The 24,463-nt window shown below is 42.5% G+C and overlaps 1 protein-coding gene across 9 annotated transcripts in view; it reads left to right on the top strand.

The window, feature by feature from the left end:
• The window catches only part of ANK3 (ankyrin 3), a 2,005,091-nt gene that overhangs the window by 1,582,766 nt on the left and 397,862 nt on the right, over positions 1-24,463 (top strand). For all 9 annotated transcript variants that reach the window (XM_086921764.1, XM_086921763.1, XM_086921757.1 and 6 more), the window contains 2 exons: positions 17,746-17,844; positions 17,930-18,028. In XM_086921764.1, the coding sequence (XP_086777890.1) occupies positions 17,746-17,844; positions 17,930-18,028 (198 nt within the window). The remainder of the gene's footprint in view (positions 1-17,745; positions 17,845-17,929; positions 18,029-24,463) is intronic.

The raw sequence follows: 24,463 nt of genomic DNA, 5'->3' as shown, positions 1-24,463 counted from the left end.
GTTGCTGTATAGAGTATAGAGCGTATTAGTTAGCTAGCGCCAGATTCACCCTCTGGTGATAGCTCCTGGCTAGGGCAGAGATTGTGCCGATATACAAGAAAGGGTCTCCTCTGCTCCCGGCCAACTACAGGCCGATTAGCCTGATTGATGTTCCCCAAAAGCTTTTTGCGTGTCTCATCCTAAACCATCTGTTAGACTGGGTGGAGGACAATGATATCATGAGTCCCCTACAGGCTGGCTTTAGAAAAAACACGTCGACCATGGATCAGATTTTCCGCCTCGTCCTCCTTTATTGGAAGACGGTGAGGTTAGAGGGGGGAAGGCTGTACATGGTCTTCGTGGATCTGAGGTCAGCCTTTGACCTAGTCCCGCGCAGGAAACTCCTGGAGGTTATGGAAAAGTTAGGAGTACCCCCCCAGCTACTTAGTATCATAACCAGGCTGCATGAGAACAATTATGCGCAGGTCAGGTGCGGGAGGGATGGCAACCTCTCGTCCAGGTTCCCTGTCCGGCGTGGGGTGAGGCAGGGTTGTGTCCTGGCACCGACCCTGTTCTGTCTCTTCATTAATAACGTTATATCACATCTAGATAACGTTAAGGACAATGACGCCCCATATTTGGCAGGCAGGAGGGTTCCGGCAATCATGTTTGCCGATGATACCCTCCTGCTTTCCAAATCCCCCATGGGGATCCAGAGGATCCTGGATGGATTTGGTCTCTTATGTCGACAGCACGGTTTGGAGGTGAACACGGAGAAGACCAAGTTCATGATTTTCAATCCACCAAACAAAGCCAGGCCCAATCCCACCCTGGGTACTGTCAGCCTCGAGAGGGTTTCTACCTTCATATATCTGGGGGTAACACTACAGGAAAATCTATCATGGGACCGTCAGATAGCAAGATCAAGGGTTAAATTGTCCCAGCTGTCGGGCGCAATTCTGAAGGTGGCAAATACTTCCACCTTCAAGCCCATAAGCCCGGCCCTTGAAACCTATAGGATTCAAGCCAAGGCAGCGGCCATGTATGGCAGTGAGCTATGGGGGTATAAAGCAGGTAAAGATTTGGCAAGAGTGGAAAACAGCTTTCTAAGGCGCCTATTAGTTCTTCCACGAGGCACGCCACTCCTGCCACTGAGATTAGACATGGGTCTTCCCCCTATTGCTGAGGAGCTTGTGTCAAAGCCAGTGAAGTTTTGGCACAGGCTTTGGTCCACAAACGAACTACACCACTACAGGCAGGACCTTATCCATGTCATGAGCCTGAACCGCAACAGTAAAATCCCCTGGCTTGCTTTCGTAAAAAATGAACTGCTCGCTATGAACTTATTGGAGCTATGGGAGGATCCCGCGCGAGGTTGCCAAAGGATCTCACGCAAAGCCTTGACTCAAATCTATAAAGACAGGAGCCTTTCACTTATGATGAATGCTCAAAACATCGGCACCCTTACTGCGCGATTCCTGGAATCCAAAAATTCTTATGTATTTGAACCTTTTATGGATTTTATTTTCCCTATCCTGGCGAGGAAATTGTTTGTACAATGGAGGCTAGGTACACTCCCTACCAAAACTTTTACCTACAAATGGACCAAGGGGGGTGATAAAATGTGTCCATGCTGTAACATCCATGAGGAAGATGACCTCCACATCATGTTTGTATGCCCTGCCTATCACAGACCCAGAAAATATTGGATAGCGCCGCTCTGTAGAAACCTGGGGTTCAGGAAGTACACACAGGCATTCAGAGTAATGAAAACTAGCACTTTGGGTCACATTGTGTTCGCTATATCCAAATTTCTAATGGCAGTATGGCTAATCAGAAAGAAAAAAGTCCTATGAACCATGGTACTGTTATGTCACTCCCTATTCCTCGCTGGATGAGTAGAGACTTTTATATGATGCATTTTCTTAAAAATTGTATTTTAAATGTATGTATTGTGTTTTGTACTGTATCTTTTATGGTCTATATGGCCGAAATAAAGAATTTTTGGATTGGATTGCGTGCTCTATAAAAACGAATAAATAAATTATGGGAGCAAAACCGTACCCCAAAATTCAGACCACCAAACTTACCTCATTTGGTTCTCCCATAGTTTGCTGGATTAGCAGCAGCGTTCAACCTGAATTTCACAAGGCAATGTGTCCTGGTTTAAGGTACCTCTGCAAATATCAAAGTAGCAGGGTAAAGCGAATAAATAAAAGAATGGGATTAAAAGGATTGAATGAACCCCACTCAATAACTGAGTTCTAGGTCAGTGAAACATTGCAGGTTTTATTACAAAACACAATCTAAGCAGTACAGTGTAAATGCCATAAATGCTCTCAAATGCAGTGTTGTACAGAGTATTCTAAATCCCGTTGGGATGCAACATCATGAAGAAAACTGGCAGAATCCCTAGCGGAACAGGAAAGTCTTCTTGCTAACCCACAAAATCAAGGGGTTCTTCTACACAATTCTTGCATAGAAAATTAGCAATACTGCAGATTCAGCATGGCGTGAGCAAAAGTTCCTTTCTTTGGCAAATCAGAACACAAGACAAATAAACGCCAATACCTTAACACCTAAGCACCATCCCAGTTTCTTGAGTAATTATTTAGCACCCTCTATGTTAATGTTATCCGGAGATGTTTGAACAAATATAAAGCTCGAACAGTAAAACTTTTTCTGAATTAATAAATCCAGTGAAGGAACAGAAAACATTGATACATGTTATAATTTTACATCCACACCATTAAAGATTTGAAGTAAGCATGAGTACAGCAGCAGTGTAAAGTGCGTGGAGCGAGCATGAGTGATTGACAGATATAACTTCCATCTTGTTCAAAATTGAGTTACCTATTTTAAACACATCAATAAACACACTTCTATAAATCGTAGACACTTTCTTTCCATTGTAATTATGTTAATTCAGTCTATATATGTAGAATCATGTGTAAAACTGCACAGTAATCATTTTAATAATGCACAAAAATATATACCCGAAAAACTTTTGTATAAGTTTCATGGGTGTTTTTTTTAGAAGATTAAAATCCCAGATACCACAACTTTACAGACAAAAACCTCAATTGAAATATATGAAACCCCATTAAGAATGGATACTTTAATAAGGGTGACCAACTCAATGTTACTATATAGTTTGTCTCATTAATTAAGGTTTCAGTCCTGAATGAAGACGTTGCAAGTCCATCCACTGGGTGTCTGTGCACAAGTAGAAGTTGAATTCTAGCCATATTCATTGAGTGGAACAATTTCCAACTAGTTCAAAGTGATTGCCTGTGTTCACTTTCCTGAGTGTTAGCTCACCAGCTCTTAAATTAGCTTAGTCAATGGTTCATGAACTGAGGTCCGCGAATTCTACTCAAGGGGACCACAGCTGTTCAGAAAATTAAACATTAATGATAGATTACAGAAAAAAGGTCGAATTAAAAGTTTACAAATGCTGTGAAAAGTGAAGGAATTTGAAATTGGAGGCTAAAAATTAAGTTGCCATTCTTACCTTGATTTGTGGGAGCAGTGCAAGTATAGCAAACAGAATCTATTATGGACTATTGATGGACTCAATTGAGCACTGTTATGTACCAACAAAAAAAGAGAATGCATTAGGAGTAGTAAATAGAAAGTCATATGCTAGAATCTAGCATATTGCTCCTTTGTTAAATAAAACTGCATACTGAAAAGTGTCTAACTTCCCATTAAAATTTCGATTTTGCATATTTTCTTTTTGTGAATCAAATACAATATTTCATAACTTGTGTAGGTTTTGTATGCACATTTGTTTCTGTATTTTTATACACTGCTTTGAGGGTAAAATCATAGACATTGCTTACACAAGACCCTTGGCTTCCAGTAGTGATTCAGCAGTTTCCCATGAAGTCAAAAGCTTAAGAAGCACTGAGCAAGTTGTTTAGGTGGCTCGGCTTGAATTCTGCATGTACGATGTAGTCCAGGATCAGCTATTTCCCTTAATCTCAATTAGAAGAGCTGTAGTTCTGGTTACCTGTTGTTACATCCTAGTGCATTTCAGTGAAACCCATTTCAACAAAACAGTTTTAAAAAAAATCATATAAATAAATAAACAAAGTCAGAGAAGTATAAGGTAAGGTTTAGGGATGAAGTTAAGCCTAGGGTTTTGGTAAGGATATAGTGCTCTATGCATGAACACATTTTCCCATAGACACAGAATAGGCAAAGCTCTGATGCATCTGACCCATAGTTTAGCCAAAGCTGGGAAACTGCAACACAATGCCTTATAGAGCAGGAAGTGAAAGACATCACCCACTAGAGGAAAACAAGGGCAACCATCCAAGAACTAACTCCACTGACTAAGTAAGGATGCCAGCAGGTGGTAGCTGGAGAAGTGAAGAATAAACAGCCTATGGAAAGCCCACAATGAAATACGCGAAGAAGAAGAACCACCAGGGTAAACAGAGGGCCGGCGGAAACTAAGGGCAGCAGGTAGTCTATTATGGCAATCCCACATTGTCCAACTTATGGAAGCAAGGGGAAACAGGTAAGAAACCAGACTGACGCGTAATGAAAACTTCCAGAAAAATAGGAAAGAAAAGGAAATTCAGTTGCTTGAGAAATAGGGATACCAGACAAGGATCCCCCCATTCAAGAGGAATGGTGTCCCAGGTGAAGAGAACTGAAAGAACAGCAGACACAACAGCTACCCCACAGGTGTGATGGCAGAGAGTTGTAATAAACAAATAGCAGGAGGCAACATCAGCAACCATACCCCAAGTTGGTGGGTAAAACACCAAAAGGGGAAAAACACAGACAAGAACACCAGACTGTGAAAGATTAGTAGCAACAGAGGCACAATAAAGGAGAAAAAAGGGGGAGTTCCAACACAAAAAAAGTGTATAAAAATAATATGCCAACAAGATTCCGATATCATAAGGCCAGCAGGGAGAGGGGATCATGGAAACCAGGCCTAAACTAAAAGGTACATCATTGAGTAGGAGAAAAGCCATGTGTCTCGCAGAGTAAAACAGAACAAAGAGAAGGTCCACACCGCAGAGGGTCGAAGATCGGAATGAAAGATAACCAGGGCAAGAGCATGCCTGCCTGTGGAACCAGTGATGCCCAAATGGATGGTGCAGAGAAATGAAGAAATTGAGTCCCTATAAGGGAAACTAACTGTATCGACTACTTATAAAACACCTCTAAGGCATACAAAATAAAGTCCCTGAAAGTAGAGAACAAGCATCCGCACAGCGGAACAAAAAACCTGCTACAGAGTAAGCAGTCGGTAGGAAAACTCAAGCGTCAGAAAGAAGCCGTAAGAACAGACTCTCAAGAAGACCGCAGAGCAAGAAGTGTTCCAGATGGATGGAAACAAAACCTGTCATTGACAGCATAATTGAAAAGAAAGGTACCTGTAGAAAGCAGGAACCCCACACCAGGTGTAACCCTGGAAGGGAGAGAGTACTCCGCTCTGTGAAGGTGGAAAAGAGTCAAATCAAGGGAAACAAACCATCCCAGACAACCTCAGAACAATGAATAGTTAAGACTCCTCACCTTCATAACTGTCTCTGAACTGGCATATGGCGGAGTCGGCATCTGTGCGAAAAAGGGAGGCGCCATCAAAAGGCATGTCAATTAAAGTAGTTTGAACGCCTCTGAAAATCTGGTAGTACGCAACCATTCAAGACATTGTAGAGCTATCAATGAGGCTATTGCCCGACCAACAGAATGAGTGGTGTCCATACCACAGTGGATGCTAAGAGTGGCAGCTTACTGCCCGTCACATACCAGGGAACAAGAGCATTCTGGTCTTTCTCTGGAAGGGAGGGCAAGAGGTGTTCCACTGAGTCCCACAAGTCATGGGAGAAGCGGGCAAGGACACAAGAAGTGTTCAGAGGGCACAGGGCAGCACTAGAAGAAGAGAAAATACTCCTACAGCGAGTGTCAAATTTCCTGGCCTCTTTTTCCGGAGGGACAGGAGGGAGAAAATTAATATTTTGGGTTTCCCAAGCAGCATGAATCACAGAGTTCCTAAGGAGACAGGAGGATTCCCCAGGGCTGGACGATGCCTGTGAGAAATAGAGCGATCCACAGAGGCCTTTTTTCAGATTTAGCCCAAGCAGCCAGTAGGATATCGAAAAGACAGTCACTATAAGGAAGTACAGACTCGTCGTTAGACTGGTCAGGATGTAGAACACCCAGTGAAGGGTCTGTTGACAATTTCATAGAAGGAAGTTGTAAATGTAGTACGACTGGAGCTCGATTGAGCATGTCTGACAGAGCAGAAAATGCCTCTGTGGCCAAACCAGGAGGAGACAGGAGGCTGGATAAGATTCCAAGCCACTGGCATCACCTAAGTCAAGTAACCAGTTAGACTGCATAGGGGGTTAAGCCGTCTCCGAAATGGGAAGATACATACCACATCATCTGTAGTACTTCCACAACTGTGGTCCTCAGAAGGAAAAAACAGAAGGGAGTCTGAGATGATCAGCACCATCGGCGCCTCATCCAACACTGTCCCCGAAGCCAGTCGACATCGAGAACTCAACGCCTCGACATCAGAAGGAGAGTCAATTGGAGTCAATAGCACCACTATGGGAACCGGCAGACAAAAGTCTGATGCCGACATTGGAGTCGACAGACCAGAACCAAGAGCTGAAGGTTGGAGCCTCGCTGTGCTGTGCACTGGCACTGCGAAGGTGTCAGACACAGGAGTCGGTCATGAAGCCGGAAGAGAACCTGCCGGCAGGGTAACAGGCACGACCTCATGCACTTCCGTGGGGCCCGAGGGCACTTCAGAGGGAGGTGACAATCCAAGAATAGAATGAAATGTTTGAAAATATTGTCTCATCTTAGTCAAAAATGCCTTGGCCCCAGGGTAGGTGGGGAGACGGGGTCAGACCCATGATCGAATACCTCGACAGAAGAGTGGGGGCCAGTTGTATTTGAACAAAGGCAGGTTATTGCAGGCATTGCAACTTTGACCACTACCGCCAATACTTCACTCCAGACGTTGAAGGAGAATGATGCCCGAGGCAACGACTCCTAGTGCGGATGGGCGGTCTGTCCGTAGAGCGCTTGGGGAATCGAGGGTAACAAGAAGACTTTGATGCCTGACATCTGAGCTATGGGCACCAATTTGTTTGCGGGTACTGGGTGCTTGTTGCTCTAAAGGTTTTATCAAAACATGGGCAGAATCACTAATAATCTCAATATATAAAAAGGGTGACAGGGAAAGCCCATCAAATTATAGACCCATATCTCTCCTAGATTCATTAGTGAAAATTGCAGGTAGAGTGGTTCTGACCAAACTACAGTCATGGGCAGAGGAAAAAGATATTCTGACGCCCGTACAATATGGCTTTCGGCAAGGGATGGGCACAGTTGAACAAGTTTTGAATTTCGTCTTATTACAAGGGAAGTATATGAGAGCAAAAGAGGGTCGTTTTTATGCTATCTTCGTCGATCTCTCCTCTGAGTTTGATTGCGTAGTACACAATAAGCTATGGGAAACATTAGAGGAGATGAAAGTGGACCCAGCCATCGTTCTCTTCTTGAGACAACTATATTCAAACGCTACCGCCAAAGTAAGGTTTGGGTTGGGGGGGGGGAATGTACCGGGTCTTTCCGCATACAGAGGGGGGTGAGACAAGGCTGCGTGCTGGCCCCATTCCTTTTCACACTATATACCAACAGTTTAGAGAAGGAATTGGGAGTCAACAACATTGATTCACCAAAGGTTGGAAGCAGGCAGATCATCTCCCTTTTGTATGCGGACGACGCCGTGTTAATGGCGAGAACGAAGGTCGGTGCCCAAAAAGCCCTAAACAAATATGTAGAGTATATGGAGGCAAGGGGCCTTAAACTTAATGCTAAAAAATCCTTTGTGATGTGCTGTGGCAAAGGTGGAGCGAGATGTAACCAACTCAATGTAACAGGACTTCAATTGCAAGCCACTAAAACATTTCCATACTTGGGAGTTACAATCGAGGCTTCAGGGGCTTGGGGCCCTGAGGTGAAAAATAGAACATTAGCCTTCAAACGATCAATTGCGGCTGTTAAGCATTTTGCAAGCAAACTGGGCAAAAAACAACTCGAAATCATGCTCAACATATACGTGGCAAAATGCAGAAGTATCGCCCTGTATGGAGCAGGGATATGGGGGTACCAGGACGTGACACCGCTCCAAACGGTATGTAACTGTTACCACGCAACATTTAGCACGAAATACTGTTGCAACGAAACTATTACAACGCAGGACCTTTTACAACGAATACCTTTACAACGCATTACACTACAACGCAGATACTATTACAACGCATACCATTACAACGTAAGTATAGGTAAGTTTGTATTTTTTTAAAAACATTTATTAGGGGTATTGGGTTTGGGTTTTAGGGTACAGGGGTATTTTTAGGTTTCAGGTTTGGGTTTTGGGGTACAGGGGTGTTTTTAGGTTTCAGGGTTGGGTTTTGGGGTACAGGGGTATTTTTTAGGTTTCGGGGTTGGGTTTTGGGGTACAGGGGTATTTTTAGGTTTCAGGGTTGGGTTTGGGTTTTGGGGTACAGGGGTATTTTTAGGTTTCAGGGTTGGGTTTGGGTTTTGGGGTACAGGGGTATTTTTAGGTTTCAGGGTTGGGTTTGGGTGTTGGGGTACAGGGGTATTTTTAGGTTTCAGGGTTGGGTTTGGGTTTTGGGGTACAGGGGTATTTTTAGGTTTCAGGGTTGGGTTTGGGTTTTGGGGTACAGGGGTATTTTTAGGATTCAGGGTTGGGTTTGGGTTTTGTGGTACAGGGGTATTTTTAGGTTTCAGGGTTGGGGTTGGGGGTACAGGGGTATTTTTAGGTTTCAGGGTTGGGTTTGGGTTTTGGGGTACAGGGGTATTTTTAGGTTTCAGGGCTGGGTTTGGGTTTTGGGGTATAGGGGTATTTTTAGGTTTCAGGTTTGGGTTTTGGGGTACAGGGGTATTTTTAGGTTTCAGGGTTGGGTTTGGGTTTTGGGGTACAGGGGTATTTTTAGGTTTCAGGGTTGGGTTTGGGTTTTGGGGTACAGGGGTATTTTTAGGTTTCAGGGTTGGTTTTGGGGTACAGAGGTATTTTTAGGGTTCAGGGCTAGGGTTGGGTTTTGGGGTACAGGGGTATTTTTTAGATATATATTAACAAATTCTTTAATAAAATTTAATTTAAATAATTAAATTAATTAAAAAATTATTAATTACATTATTTTAAAAAAATATATACTCACCTCTACTTACGTTGTAATGGTATGCGTTGTAATAGTAGCTGCGTTGTAGTGTAATGCGTTGTAAAGGTATGCGTTGTAAGGTATCCTGCGTTGTAAAAAATGCATGCTAATGGTATGCGTGGTAAAAGTATGCGTGGTGACAACATACATCCCTCCAAACTGTAGAAAATAATCTTTTAAGATACCTTCTGTCCCTCCCGAAGAGCATATCAGTCTACAACTGTCACGCGGAATTAGGAATGGAACATTTGACAGATTTGATTAAAACCCAGCCAATTCTGCTCTGGCGGAGAGTATGGGCGACGCCAGAATTGGGACTAAATCGAGAAATAATCAAGGATGTTATGACCCTTGACAATGCAAAACGCATCAAATGGCTTGAGTATGTGAGGAGAGTTTTAACGGATATTGACAGGCCAGAATGGTATAACAACCCCGAACTAATTGGGGAAATCCCCAAAAAAGTCCTGAAAAAATTATGTATGGAGCACTTTAACATACTAAGGTTTGGAAGTGAGGTCAGCAAAAAATCAGTGCTCGATCATCAGCTATTGTTGACTACTCACAAAATACAACGATATCTAAACATTGTGACTTTGGGGTTTGAACGTTTTGTCCTGACTAGATTCAGGTTCAATATCTTTCACCATTTAGTCTCATACCCAGCTAAAAACGACTGGAACAGAACTCTGGCTGCCTGCCCATGTGACAATGTATCCGCCCAGACCACCTTCCACCTGGTTTTGCTATGCAAATTGTATAGTAAAGAACGCTCGAGATGGTTAAAACAATACCTTAGAGGTGGGGCTTGGCGGCAGTGTAGGCCAGCGTATCTGAATTTGCAACAATTGGGAAACCCTCCATGTATATTGACTATGACGATGTTCTTAAAAAGTGTTTTAAAACGACGAAACTTATAATGAACTATTAATTATTCGATTGAACTACTCCAACTGATTTAATACTTTTTTAAATCTAAATATTATGAATGCTTGTAAAGATATATTTATTATATGAACTACTTTTATGATTTTTAACATGTGAAAATCGAATAAAGTATTGAAATTGAAATTGAAATTGACTGACATCTGTGCGGCAAGGAGCTTCATGCGAGGTTCTTGCTTTCGCTCAGAGCTGGTGACAGGAGTCACACTCTTCGGAGTCATAGTGCTCACCCAGGCACCACATGCAAACTGAGTGAGGGTCCGTAGCAGACATCACAAGCCTTGAACCCCGAGGGCTTTGAAGAAGGGAGATAAATGAGCACATTGCTCCGTCAATGAAAATTAGGCAAATCCGCATTGTTAGCACGGAAAAGTAGATACTGACGTCAGCGGGTCGGGGGAGGGCTTGTATGGACTCTGTTGACGGCACATTCGGGGGACAACTGCGCTGTGGAGTCGCTCAACACCCTCTACCGACACGCATAGGTAATGCTGAAAAAAGTTCCAGATCCAGTCTGGCGCCTGGGGAGGATTCTAAGATGAGAAATCTGTGTCTAGATATCTCTATTAGATAAGATAGTTTCAACTCTGGAGTGGTTCATAATAGCCATGCTTCAGCTCGTTCATGGGGCTTGTTAGCTCCCACCAAACAGTTACACCTGCATTTCCGAAAGTTAATCGGTTACTCAGAGGGCCTGGTTTATTGCTATGGGCTGTCATGCTTGCCTGTTCAGCAGCCTATTCAATTATTATGGGGGGATGTGGTGGCAGCAGAAGACAGAGTTAAAAGCAGCATGACCATTCCTCCTTTTGCCCTACCGCCACTATCATCAAACTGCACCTATGGTGGTCACTTGTGGCCAGTGGAGGGCAAAATTATTTTTTAATCTGCCTACTTAGTGCTCTGTTACCTCAGACTGTGGGTTCTGTAGCTTGTCAGTCAGTGCTACACCTAGCTCTTTTTGTTAACCCCTACTACAATTTCTCATTTTTTCACGCTAACTTTGGCAGAACATGCCTACGTGCTTGCCAGGGAGGTTCAGTCACTATCTGATAAAAGAACAAATGAGAAGGTGTCCAAGGAAGAAAAAGGGAGTGGGTGCTAATCCCTCTATTTCCTTGTGTCCAAAAGAAAAACAGGCTCAGGCTGAATTTGTACCTTTAATTCCTGGATGCTTTCCTTTAGAAGGAAACATTTAAAAATGCTCACCTTGGCCCAGGTTCTATCAGATATGGACCCAGTACACAGGTTGATTTAGTTGGACATGCAGGACGTATACTTTCAGGTGACTGTCCTTTCTCACAGATGCTTTTATCCAATTTAATGTGGGGGAAAAAACTTTCATTTTGTCAGAAAAAGAAAATGGGTGTTTTGGGAGAAAGGTAGTACCGTGTCACTGTCACTCCAAAAATACAGTAACCCCAGAGGAGTGTCAAATTTTAAATGGAAAAAGTACTAGATCAGAGGCACTTTTATTGGTTTCTATAAAGCATGAATTTGTTTTGTCTTCAAAAATACTATACATTTTGAAACACTATACATATCTGAGCTAACTTAAAATGTGTCTAAATAAAATACATTTTGATGCTTACATACATAATCAATTTCCAAACATTAATCCACCTCTTTAAAGTTACTTCAAGACACTGTTTTGCTTTCCATTGTTAGATAAGTTATAAATAATAAGAAAGAATATGGGACCAGATGTACAAAGCATGTTTGTGGCCGCAAACAGTCCGCTTCACAGAATTGGTCTGTTGAGACCGCAAAAATTTGTTTCCAAATGTACAAAATCCAAAATGTGATTCAGTAACTTCTTACCGAATTGCAATTTGAATTTGAGATTCGGTATTTGGAAGTGGTGTGTTTTGGGTGAAATCCGGTCACAAAACAGTAATAATTTACCACCGGTTTAAAAATGTTGGCAACCCATTTGCAAAGGGAAAGGGGTCCCCTGGGGAATCTTTCCCCTTTGACAATGTTAAAATAATAATTTTGAGGAGCAGACAGTTGTCTCGTAGCCCACTGCCTACTCTTAACAAACATTTGCAATGCAATAGGTCTCGCATTAGTGAGAGTTAGAGCTACTGGTTTTGGAAATATCCCATCAGTACCATCAGTAATAGAAGAAAATTCACATTACTTATTCAGTGCTTAATTTGTAACAAATGAAGTGCCGGGGCTGAAAATGCTGCCAAGGAGGTTACAGCCCACTTCTACCTCTGGTGTGCCTATCTTTCAATACCTGCATAGTCTCTATCCTGTAACCATGCTCTGTTGTCTGTCCCCTAAGACATGCTTTTTACTTCTTTACCTACACCGACAGATGAGTGCAAAAACAAAATGTACACCAAATGAAAATGATTTTTTTAAACATAATAATCAGTGCTGTCTGACTGGGTTTGTTGCAGTTCAGGAGGCTGCTTGAGCACAGCAGGTCATGTCACTGCTAGTGCTGCCTGTAATTAGTTTGGTCCAGTTATGACGTCAGCATAGGCATCCACTGCTCAGCTTTCTGTGACCCTGCCTGCCACAGCACAAGTACTGTCACCAGCTGTAATGCTGCAATGCCTGTGGGATGTGAGTATGGTTGTTGCACCTACTGGGCTCAAGCACACTCAGCAATTAGCATGCTTGGAGGCAGCGCATGGAAACTGCAGGTGACTCCATAGCGCACAAAAGTTGCGGTGGGCCACAGCCACATCAAGCACGTTGAGGATAGTAGCAATGTGGGGCTGCAGGCCCCCATTACAATTATACAATGGGAGGCTTAGGCTCAGGCAGTGGCAGGGTGCAACAGACTCGGGGAATAGAATGCAAGCCATTCGTTAATGATGACTTCTTGGATTCATGACAGGCGTGACAACATCATCACTAAAGTGATGATACACAATCATGCCTGCCTGAACAGATGTATGCCTGCCCATGAAAACATACCAACCCGTCGCCATTATAGGTATGTGGTTCTTTTTATTTTAAATTGGGCAATTAATATTGATACCACCACCTGCAGGACCAGAAATTGTAGCGTGAAAGAAGTGCTGTGCTGAGCAACTGAAAGCACCTGCTCAAATTAAGCACTGCTTATGCTGCTGCGGTTTTTTTCTTTGAAAAAAAATAAATCTAACAAACATCGTTTGCAATGCCAATAGCTCTTGCTTTCACAAATGCGAGACCTATTGCATTGCAAATACATGGCAACTGGAGTGTAACACAAATGGTGTGAGGTGGGGAGGCGGTCTGGAGATATTGTACTGCGCCTTTGTTGGTTCGCAAGAAATTATTGTGCCAAGAATTTCCTAAAGGATTGTTGCAGATAGGCATGTTAACAGGATGTTGCAAATACTAAAATGTGAACCATCGGTGACTTGTACGTTGCTAGGAAGCGGTGCTGTGCAAGTTGCCTATTTCCTTGGATGCTGCCTACCCTGAAGGTCCCAGGGTTGAGCTCTTAAGAGTACCAGCCCATTGAGCCGAACAACCTAATTATAATTTGAGAGACTAGGTGCAGGGGACGGGACCAAGTGTAAAGGTAACTTTGGCGCGTAATGTTCCTGCTGGAGCGAGATCAGAGTTTTATCTAGTGGTTGTTTCCTCTGCTAAAGTAGCACAGAGGATTAAGATGCCTGCTGCTAAGAACATTCCCCTGTGTGTCCAGAGGTTTTGAGGCAACAACAAAAATGTAAATAACATGTCCTTCTGTGTCCAGAGGTTTTCAGGCAACAATGAAAAGCTAAAGGTAACTTTGGTGATTAATGTTCCTGCTGGGGAGAAATCGGAGTTTTATCTAGTGCCTGTTTCCACTCACGCTAGAGTAGCACAGAGGATTAAGATGCCTACTGCAAAGAATATGTCCTTGTGTGTCAAGTGATTTTCAGGCAATAACAAAAATGTAAAGGTAACTTTGGCGATTAATGTTCCTGCTCGAGAGAGATCAGAGTTGTATCCAGTGCCTGTTTCCACTCATGCTAAAGTAGCACAGAGGATTAAGATGCCTGCTGGAAAGAACATGCCCTTGTGTGTTCAGAGGTTTTCAGGCAACAATAAAAATGTGAGGGTAACTTTGCCAATTAATGTTCCTACTGGAGAGAGATCAGAGTTTTATCTAGTGGATGTTTCCATTCATGCTAAATTAGTGCAGAGGATTAAGAGGCCTACTGCAAAGACCATGCATGCCCTTGTGTGTCCAGAGGTTTTCAGGCAACAATAAAAATGTAAAGGTAACTTTGGCGATTAATGTTTCTGCTGGAGAGAGATCAGAGTTTTATCTAGTGTCTTTTTCCACTCATGCTAAAGTAACGCAGAGGATTAAGATGCCTGCTGCAAAGAACATGTCCTTATGTGTCCATAGGATTTCAGGCAACAATAAAAATATAAAGGTAACTTTAGAGATTAATGTTCCTGCTGTGAGAAACAGGAGTTGTAGCTAGTGGCTGTTTCCATTCATGCTAAAGTAGCTCAGAGGATTAAGATGCCTACTGCAAAGAACATGTCCTTGTGTGTCAAGTGGTTTTTAGGCAACAGCAAAAATGTAAATAACATGTCCTTGTGTGTCCAGATGTTTTCAGGCAACAATAAAAATGTAAAGGTAACTTTGGCGATTAATGTTTCTGCTGGAGAGAGATCGAAATTTCATCTAGTGGCTTTTTCCACTCATGCTAAAGTAACACTGAGGATTAACATGCCTGCTGCACAAAACATGTCCTTGTGTGTCCAGAGGTTTTCAGGCAACAATAAAAATGTAAAGGTAACTTGGCGATTAATGTTCCTGCTGGGAGGGACCGGAGTTTTATCTTGTAGCTGTTTCCATTCATGCTAAAGTAGCGCAGAGGATTGAGATGAGTGCTGCAAAGAACATGCCATTTCCATGTACTACTGCCTCAAGGGATTCTCTAAAACCCATTCCCCTACATCAGATCCAGTGTTTTTAAGGTAATTTGTAGAAAGGCCACCTGTGCTATCCCACAGACTATCAGCGCTGCTCATTAAACTTGTATTTGCAAGGTGACTTGCACTTTGTGTTATGGGTCGTATTCGTTTGCTGTATCTTAACCTTCCATGTGGTGATGGTGACAATGGTAGGTGTGGCCCTGTGCTACACACCTAGCTACTAACATCTGCAGTCATAGGCCGAAGCCCTCTCCGTTTACAAAGGCCCACCTACAATCTCAGGATTCTGGGAACAATGCTTCCTGCTTCTGAGGGTTGAACTGAAGGTCAAAGCTCTCTGTTGACAGTGGCACCTGTAGTGGATGGAACGACCGAACGTGGGCTGTGAGAAGAGAGTTCATTGGTGCGTCCCATAGTCTCCGAGAGCTGCCATGGTCACAGCTCTGAGCAATATTGAAGAAATGGCGGAAAGTGGAGTGGGCGGAGAATCAAGAGCATGTGGCAGACGTGTTGTAATTGCCCCATATGTGCTTATTCGGCCATTTCAATAGCATTTCTATTACATAATAAATAGTTTGTCTCTCTGTCCTGTAGTATTCAGCGATGAAATCAAACTATACAGTCTTTAATTGTCTGTATTTTGTTATGTCCCGGGAGCAAGGGAAGCAGTATAATAGACGGGATTAGATGCCTACACATACCTCCCTTTATGCATGGATGGAGCGCGACCTTCAGGATGTTAAGAATTGGTTTAAAATTTAGATTTCTTGGCCTCAGCATTTCCAGGAAATATGTCCCGATTAACACAGCACACATCACGTGACCTCGCTGCAAATATTTCCCACCAGCTCAGAGGCTGCTCGGTCCTGAGTTTTTTTCCTGGACAGTTCTGTTTTTCATAATGACCCAAATACATTTCGCTGGCCCTCAGGCTGTGTGTTGTGCTGAAAAATGCAGCAGCTAGCGGAACAGAGCACGCCTGTATCCTGTGCTTTGCCGTGTATTCTTGTCACTGTGGAATCCTGGTACTTAATTCGCAGGAAGGAGAGAGGAGTCAGGGTGTTCAAAAAATCGCTCAGGCCTGATTTATGACTGATTATTTTTCTGAAGAGAGGGACTCGTTTTCAGATTAACCTCCGTATAGATTGAGGAAAACTATCTAACTCAACGTATCCTGTTGAAATGTACTGCTGGAAAAGCAACTTCAAGAAACAATGGGGAAAACCCAGACGTCGGTCTTTGAATGCACATCAAATGTGGCAAGATTTACAGTCTTGTTTACAGAACTCAGGGCAAAATCATTAAAGAAAAAAGTGCTTACAGACTGTAGAAAGCAACACAAGTAAAAAGTCCAGTCTTTATGGGAGGTTACAAATGCAGACAAGGCATTACTAAGGAGTGACTACTAAGCCTACTCATGAATCAAAAGCAACCATTTAGAAAGGACAGTAACAGGAGCCAATTGAAAAGATGGGTGGGAAATGGGCGGAGCTTGAAGTCCATACCTGAATACAGCATGCCTCGCAGAGCACCAAATGCGCTGCCCAGGCTCGACCTACAAAATTAAACTTCAAAGTTGTTTTTTTTTCCTTTTTAAATGCATCCAATTTTCCTGTGAGGAAAACTGCCTGCATTTAAAAAAAAAAGTCTACTCGCAATTAGGAAATCAGTATTCCTAATATTTGTACATATGGCCCATAGTCTCTTTGAAGTGAATTCTCACCTTCCACGCAGCTTTATCAAGGATCCGGATCCTAAAAGTGAAATGTGCCTCATACAGTCCATTTGCTTCAACTCATGATTCCAATCAATGCAAACTATCTAAGCTTCATGTTGGCCCTATAGCTGCTGTTTTTATTTTTTTATAGTGATCCAACAGTCACAAACTGAAAATGTAAAATTTATATTAGGCTTAATGAAATAATAATAATGTAATATATTGTTTTTAAATATATACTGCTGGTGGGAAAACCCGAGCACACTTCCACCTACCAAAAGAGGTAAATTATGCCCCTGGTAACTGTCCTGTTAGGGGGCGAAAACATGTTATTCGACACCCTGCGTGTTAGTTTCCAAAAACACGTAATTGCACGGTTATGAGGAGGCGATACTGCACAGAAATTTAAATTTTTGGGGTGCAGATATACCACCCCACCTTTCTCATGTAACTCATGAACAGACCCAAAATGTTCTTGTACTGTATTTTAAAAGGCCTTCATTCTATACCGACCTATTTCTTTACCCGAAAGACCTGTTTCAGATCTCTGCTTCTCTGTACTTTAAACTCTCTGTGGAACCTGCCAAGAAATCCCAGGCCCTCTGAAGGCGCTTTAATCTTCAGAGTCACCCGTTCCCTTTTTCTGCTAAGGAAAAAACACAAAAACGTTGAGTATCATATGCCAACTTCTGCTCTCAGTGTGCATAGCGATGCATAAACGAATACAATAAATATTTTTGAAAATATTGTGAAGAAACGAGATAAATATGAGCCCTTTAGAGTATCTGGAATCATCCGTTTAAGTGCACTAATATGTTCCTTTCACAAGATTAGTAGTGACATATTTGGCTATGTTAGTTTAGCCGCCATTGCTTGATTTGATTGCTTTTAATGTGAATTTGCGGTCATAAAAGTGCATAGGTTTAGGTAATGTACTTCTTGTTTCCTGTACCTCGTCACTCAGCCGTGTTTTTTCCTTTACAGATGGGTTACACCCCCCTGCACGTCGCATGCCACTACGGGAACATAAAAATGGTGAATTATCTTCTCCAGCATCGAGCTAAAGTGAATTCCAAAACAAAGGTGAGTTCACTGGTGACATTCAGCTCATTAAGTAATCAACAAGTGAACCAGTGACCCTAAGGTGTGTCTTTTTGCCTTTCTGCAGAATGGGTACACGCCTCTGCACCAGGCAGCTCAGCAGGGACACACCCACGTCATCAACGTTTTACTGCACCATGGTGCCTCCCCCAACGAAATCACTGTGGTAAGTCCCGAGACCAAGCGTTGCTGTGTCACGTCCTCTAATGCCAGCAGTGAATGGGTTCCTTTGTCTTATGATTAATCCGAGCTTTGAGTAAATCTAATATGTGAAAACTCTTACACAAAGCCATATCACTTAATGTTGGGCTACAGTGTAACGCAAGCCTAATACATGGACAAGAGGAGAGGTAGTCAGTGTGTTCTACGCATCCTCTCATGCTTACACCTTTAAGATGTAAACTATCTTAAGGAAATTATTAGTGACACAGAATTGAAGCTACCAGAACTCTGAACTTTGAAAAAATACTTTTTTTAAACTGGGTGTTCTCTTGTTGTCCGACATGCGGGTTAACAGGAGGGATGCTGGTATGGTTCCCAGCTTATGCATTTAAACGCACAGAGATAGTAGTTCTAACAGAAAAGGTGCATAATTAATACTGCGTGTTTAATGGGACAAGGGAAATAGAATGAGATTTACAATTCCAGTTTAACAGACTGTCCCCCAGATGCATCAAGCATCCTTTTTGCGATTCCTTATTAGCGAAAAATAAGATTCACTGATACTGAATAGCAAAATGCTATGCATGAAGAAATCACACAAAAAATAGCGATTTCTTAAAATTCCTTAATTGCGACTCGCAAATTGCGGGTCACAATTAAGGAATACCTCCCCATACATTCCTATGGGCTTAGAGGCCCATAGGAATGAATGGGAAGACAATCTCAATTTGCAATTCTCAATTAGAGAATCGCAAATTGAGATTGCAATGTCTAGGGTGCCAGGGTGTCAAAAGGACACCCTGTTGCACCCCTGAAATCTGCATATGGGTACATCTTGCACACACACAGGCCCTAAAGGCATATTTGTGTGTAAAATGGAACTTTGAAAAATGCACTTTAGTGCATTTTTCAAAGTTTTTGCAAATTACCATGAAGTTCAACTTCATGGCAATTTGCAACCACTATTAGCGAAATCGCTATTTTTAAAATTTTAATGCATTGCATTTAAGGAATCTCAATTTGAGATTCCTTAAATTCAATAGCAATTTGAGTAATCACAATTTTGCGATTTCTTAAATTGCGATTTTTGCATTTGGGATGATGCATTCCAAATGCAAAAATACTGGTCGCAAAGGGGCAGATTCTGAGAATCTGCCCCTTTGCGAGCGGTTTTTAGCTTGATGCATCTATGCCTGTGTTTCCTCAGACTTACCCATGGAGCAGTGTGCATGCTTGCTTGTAGAACAGCTTATGGAAAACAGAAATGATTGTTGTCTGATGTCCATACAGCTCTTCTGTGCCAGCTTGTGGGTCCGTTTCATTCTTAAAAGAGCATTTTCACAAGTAATGATAAGCAACTGCTCCAGCCTCTTGTCTTTGCATCCTCCATGGCAACAGCATGCCCGGCCGCCTAGGAGCCAGCATAAGGACCAAGCAAGGTGCCACACGATGTCCTGCAGCCACTTTACTGGAACTTTTGTCACTCACAGCTGCTCTGAAGGGTGGCTCAGGTTTTCCTCTTTTAACTATATGTATGTACTGGCTTCTTGTGAGCAATATGTATATTTTTTTTGGCCAGTTTAATATAGCGCAAACCCTACCCTAGGTATTGGAGGGCTTTACATGAGCATCATTTAAATTAAGCAAGAACACATTCATTTTTTAGACATGGGGCCAGATGTACGAAATTTCCATTCAGCATTTACTAAATATCGAATAGCAATAAATTGCTATTTTGAAAATGCAAAATGAAAGGAATAAAAATAAGAAGAATTTCTAAAGAGTAGGCATCGCTATTAGTAAATTGCCATTTAGGAAATGTGTTTTCTACCCATGAGAAATCACATTTTGCGATTCCCTATCTGCCTTTGTACATTAGGAAAGGCTGTTTTGCATTTCTTGTAGTAATGGCATGCAAGGTCTAGCACTTTCTTTTTGTTACTGGATACCCATTTTTTTTTCGGGTAGACCACTCTAAGGGGTTTGGACTTTCCATTCCCCAATGTGATAGCAATGAAAGATGAGTTAAGTGCGTCCTCCCAAGCTAATTGCATGGGCCATGGTAGCTCACTGAATACGCCTTGTTCACAAATGATGGATATATCTCTTGGACACAGTAACATATTCAACTGCATCCTCAGAGGTGTCTAGGAAGTCACAGGTGTTCCCTCATGTCCCATCCCTGTACACGTTGATGGCCTTACTGGACCACAGACTTATAATTACTTATCACTGTTTATTCTTATCTATTCTTGCAGCCTTGAGAAAGCCCCAGGCTCAACAAATGTCGGAACATGTTGGCTGTCTGTACACATATTTATTCTATGGTGCACGTCAACACTGATGGGCTAATGGAAATACTCACTGAAAAATAAAAAGAACGAATCACAACTAGCTACATGAATTCATTCTGTTCTACATTGTGCCAACATTGTGATTCGGACCATTCAGAAATGCAAAAAGCTTATGTACATGTGGCCCTAAGTGATTTGCTTAGAATCGCAGAATATTTAGTCTACGCCGAGACTCGATCCTAGTTTCCCAGTTCCAAAGTCATCATTCCTGGCAGTAGTGCCACATCCATACTCCATATCATTACTGTGCCAAAATACTGGTCCACCTAAGTGTCCTGGGGTACAGCTGAGGTAACGGGGTAGAGAGAAGATATATTGCATACCAGCTGGAAGGTGGTAGGGACGTCTAAGAAGTAATGTACACAATTTGTTTAGTGATGAGGAAAATAGATGTATAATAGCCCTTATAGGCCACCTTAGCAGGCTATACTGGCTATCAAAGGCCCGCTCCAGCGTTAAAGGCCCAAGCCGAAGGCGAGGAACTTTAACAAGGGAACGGGACTTTAATAGCCGGTATAGCCCAGTTACGAAGGGCTATAAGGCTATTAGAACATTCAGCCACTAGAGGAAAGAATGTTCTAACAAATTAAACAAAGGCTTTAGGGAGCGCGAGGGAACTGAAATCCCCTCAGTCTCCCTGAAGCCTTTGTTCACAGCCAGAGCTGTGAACAAAGAAGCATTGGAATGTTCGAGCTCCGGGCTTATACCAATGGAGCTTCCAACATTCCAATGTTCTAATTAGGCTAAATGTGGCAGGCGTATGGACAATAACAGTGGAAGTTGAAATGGGAGAGTGGAGCATGGCACAGTGGTGGAAAGAGGAAAATAACTTGACTCCTAATTTGTTTATCAACAATTGTTCATTTCAAACTTGCCTTAATCCGTATTCCACACCTCCTACCATGTCATGTACCTCAATTTTGGAGGAAACAAATTTGCCTTTTTATATTTGAGAGAAGAAATTAGCTTCTTGGTTGCAAACCTCATTATATTTGTGGCATAAATCAATCACCCTAATGAAGGTTTCGTCACAGAGGACGAAGTTAGTAGGCGATGTATCACTACCATACAGAATGTACAGCGAAACACTTTTTCAGCATTTCTTTTAACAAAGAACTTGTAACTAAATAGAAAAAAACTTGATAAGTAACCAATAAATTATAGTGCATTGCATTTCACGATAAAATAGAACCATTCAAGAATCTGACAGCTTTAGTTTTATTATTAAAAATTGGCAGAAGATCGAGATGAAACTACATTCAGAATCCTCCGAGCAAAGACTTAAACTTTACAGTTTTGCTGAAAAATCTGTGGATGTCAGACACAAGCTGAAAATGTGATGCATTAAACGTAACATCACTAAGGGCCATATGTAGGTAAAACGTTTTTTTGAGATTCTCAAATTGCTATTTTTAGGGAATCGCAATTAGAGAATCGCAAAACACAATGTAGGTAGGATTTGCAAAATATTTTGCGAATCCTACATATTCCTTATTTGCGAATCGCAAATTGAGATTTGCAAATAAGGAATAACTTCCCATTCATGGGCTAGAAGGCCCATAGGAATGAATTCCCAATTAGAGAATCGCAAATTCAAGGTTGCAAGGGTGTCAATAGGACACCCTGTTGCACCCCTGAAATAAGCATGTGTGCACATGTGGCGCACATACATGCGCGAAGGGCATGTATGTGTGCCTCATGGCACTTTGAAAAATGCAAAAAAGTGCATTTTTCAAAGAAATCGCAAATTACCACCAACCTGAAGTTGCTGGTAATTTGCGATTCCTTAAGCCAAAATTGCACAACTTGGGTGCTTCCTACATTGCATTTAAGGAATCGCAATTTGGGATTCCTTAAACGCATTCGCAAAATAGGGAATTGCAAATTTTGCAATTCCTTATTTTGCAAGTGGGTTTTTGTCTGCTACATAGCACACTGCCCAAATTGCGATCGCAAACACTTACATTCTGCGAATTTCAGCGATTGCGATCACAATTTGGCTTCCTACATATGGCCCTAAGTGAGCTAATGTCATGTTTTAATGCCAGTCATGAAACCAAAATACTCCCACACTGATATAAAAAAGTTATCTTCTCCTTGATCCTTAGTGCAAAGCAGGAGATATTGGCTAGCGGTTCTAATATGCCATTTGAAGCTATTAAATGCAAAGCAATACATAGAGGTGATTGGACTTGCGAAGTTATTAGAAAAGTCATTGAGGTAACACTGGACAATTTCTTGCATATTGTCAGATAACTAGAGCAACTAGATTGGCTTGGGTAGCAGGAGATTGGGAACCAGAGACACATGCAGCATTTACGACAGTGGTGGCATATTGGGAAAAAATGAATCACAATGATTAATAAAGAAACATTGGCCATTTAAATACTGCCCCCCTCAATTGATTAAAAACAGCATTGGAAAAAGATCCGGATATTTTTTTTAAAGTGTCCCAGAATGCCAGGTTTATAAAATGTTTCAATTTATTTTTTTTGCAGAAAACCTACTTGGCTCTGTTGAAATAGAGAAAGGTGTCCTAAATGGCCTTTAAACGCTGGCGCTCAAATGCACCATAGTAGGCTGTGGCTCTTTGACCCCTGCATCAGCACACCCAATGATTATCTCTGTGGTGGAGGTATCATTTTGTGACAAGGATCGAGACAATGAGCATGGCTCTGCGGTCTATAAGGGCACACCGCATGCTTGATGATTACTGTCAGCTGTAAAGGAATGACAGTGCTGACAGATATGCCATTTATAGTAGCAAGATGAGACATTTTACCTGTGCATGCCAAGAAGGGTTGCCTACTAGACTATCCCACATTTTACTTAAAGTGGACTGCCAATCCCTTACGCCCTGGGCCAGTTTCCTATCCAGATGGGGCACGGATGTCACATGTGGGTACCATTTACCATGTATAGAGGATGCATTTATGGAGAATTGTGACTCAGGTGGCCATGCAACCCAAGGTTCCATTTTGTCCGTGCTATGAGATAGCACCCAGTATAGAGGGTTGGAGGGAGAGCCCTGACAGCAGATATGAATTGCAGGGCTCCCTCCAGGATATTCCAATGATTCTTTGTAGTGGTTTAGACTGAGCACTGTTAAGGTGAAGAGACAGAGGGCACCTTTGAAGCTAAGTTTCCCCTTGCCCATTCGTGGCTCGGCTCAGGGTTCTCTACCCTCCGTTGGGTAACAAGTACTTAAGTTCCTTAAACTTAAGCCCTTGTTTTTTGTTTCTCATGCCTGAAAACTCCCAGCTCCACCCCACCACGCCCACCTTCCTGCTGACACCTAATTTACAAAGGACTTGGCTTGAGGAGTCTGAGTGGAATAAACAAAAGGGCAGAACTGCCCTGAAACAGTCTTCGAACTTAACTACTGAAATATCCAACTCCTGACTGAGTGCCATGGTTTCTCCACCAGGAATTCAGGGTCCTCACACCAGTGGCAATGAGAAATTATTTGTACTCCAGGGTTGGGGATCCTCTGCCAAATCCCCTTTCCAGGTTCGGGTCCAGAAACCAGGGAACTTCAACTGCCATGAAAGCCTGCCTGGGCTCTTCTTAGAGAGCAGAGAGACTACTCAGGAGGGACACAGGGGGTGCCCTTGCACACAGGAAAAGCTGTAGAGAAGAAGAGGGAAGTGTCGAAGCCTATGCTGGTCTTGATGAAGACATCTGCTTTGCACCCGAGAGGCATCAGCATCATTCTGCGATGGTGAAGCCTCAGAGCCCACCAAGTGCTGTCACGGTGTGCTAAGCCGTGTGCCTCGGTTGATTAAGGATAGTTGGGAACTCAAGCCTCTCTGAAGTTTCCCAGCATCAACTTAGTGCTGCTAAGCTGCAAGGTGCAAAAGGAGACTGGGCCGCAACCCAAGGTCTACCCAAAAGATATCCCGAAATACTAGAGGAGAGCTGCATTAACACAGAAACCGATATATGTATGTAAGAAGCCATTAGGGGTATGGACCTAGGTGTTTGGGTGGTGGGTTGTGTATCTGGACCTGAAGAACAGTCCCAAGCCACAAGATCATTGCATGAGCACCACAACTCCATTACCACCTCTGTGACTGCTGATAGAG

Source organism: Lissotriton vulgaris, chromosome 5, assembly GCF_964263255.1.
Source record: "Lissotriton vulgaris chromosome 5, aLisVul1.2, whole genome shotgun sequence".
Taxonomy (NCBI): Eukaryota; Metazoa; Chordata; class Amphibia; order Caudata; family Salamandridae; genus Lissotriton; species Lissotriton vulgaris.
Note: the sequence above shows the minus strand (reverse complement) of the source record. Positions and strands in the feature narration are given on the sequence as shown.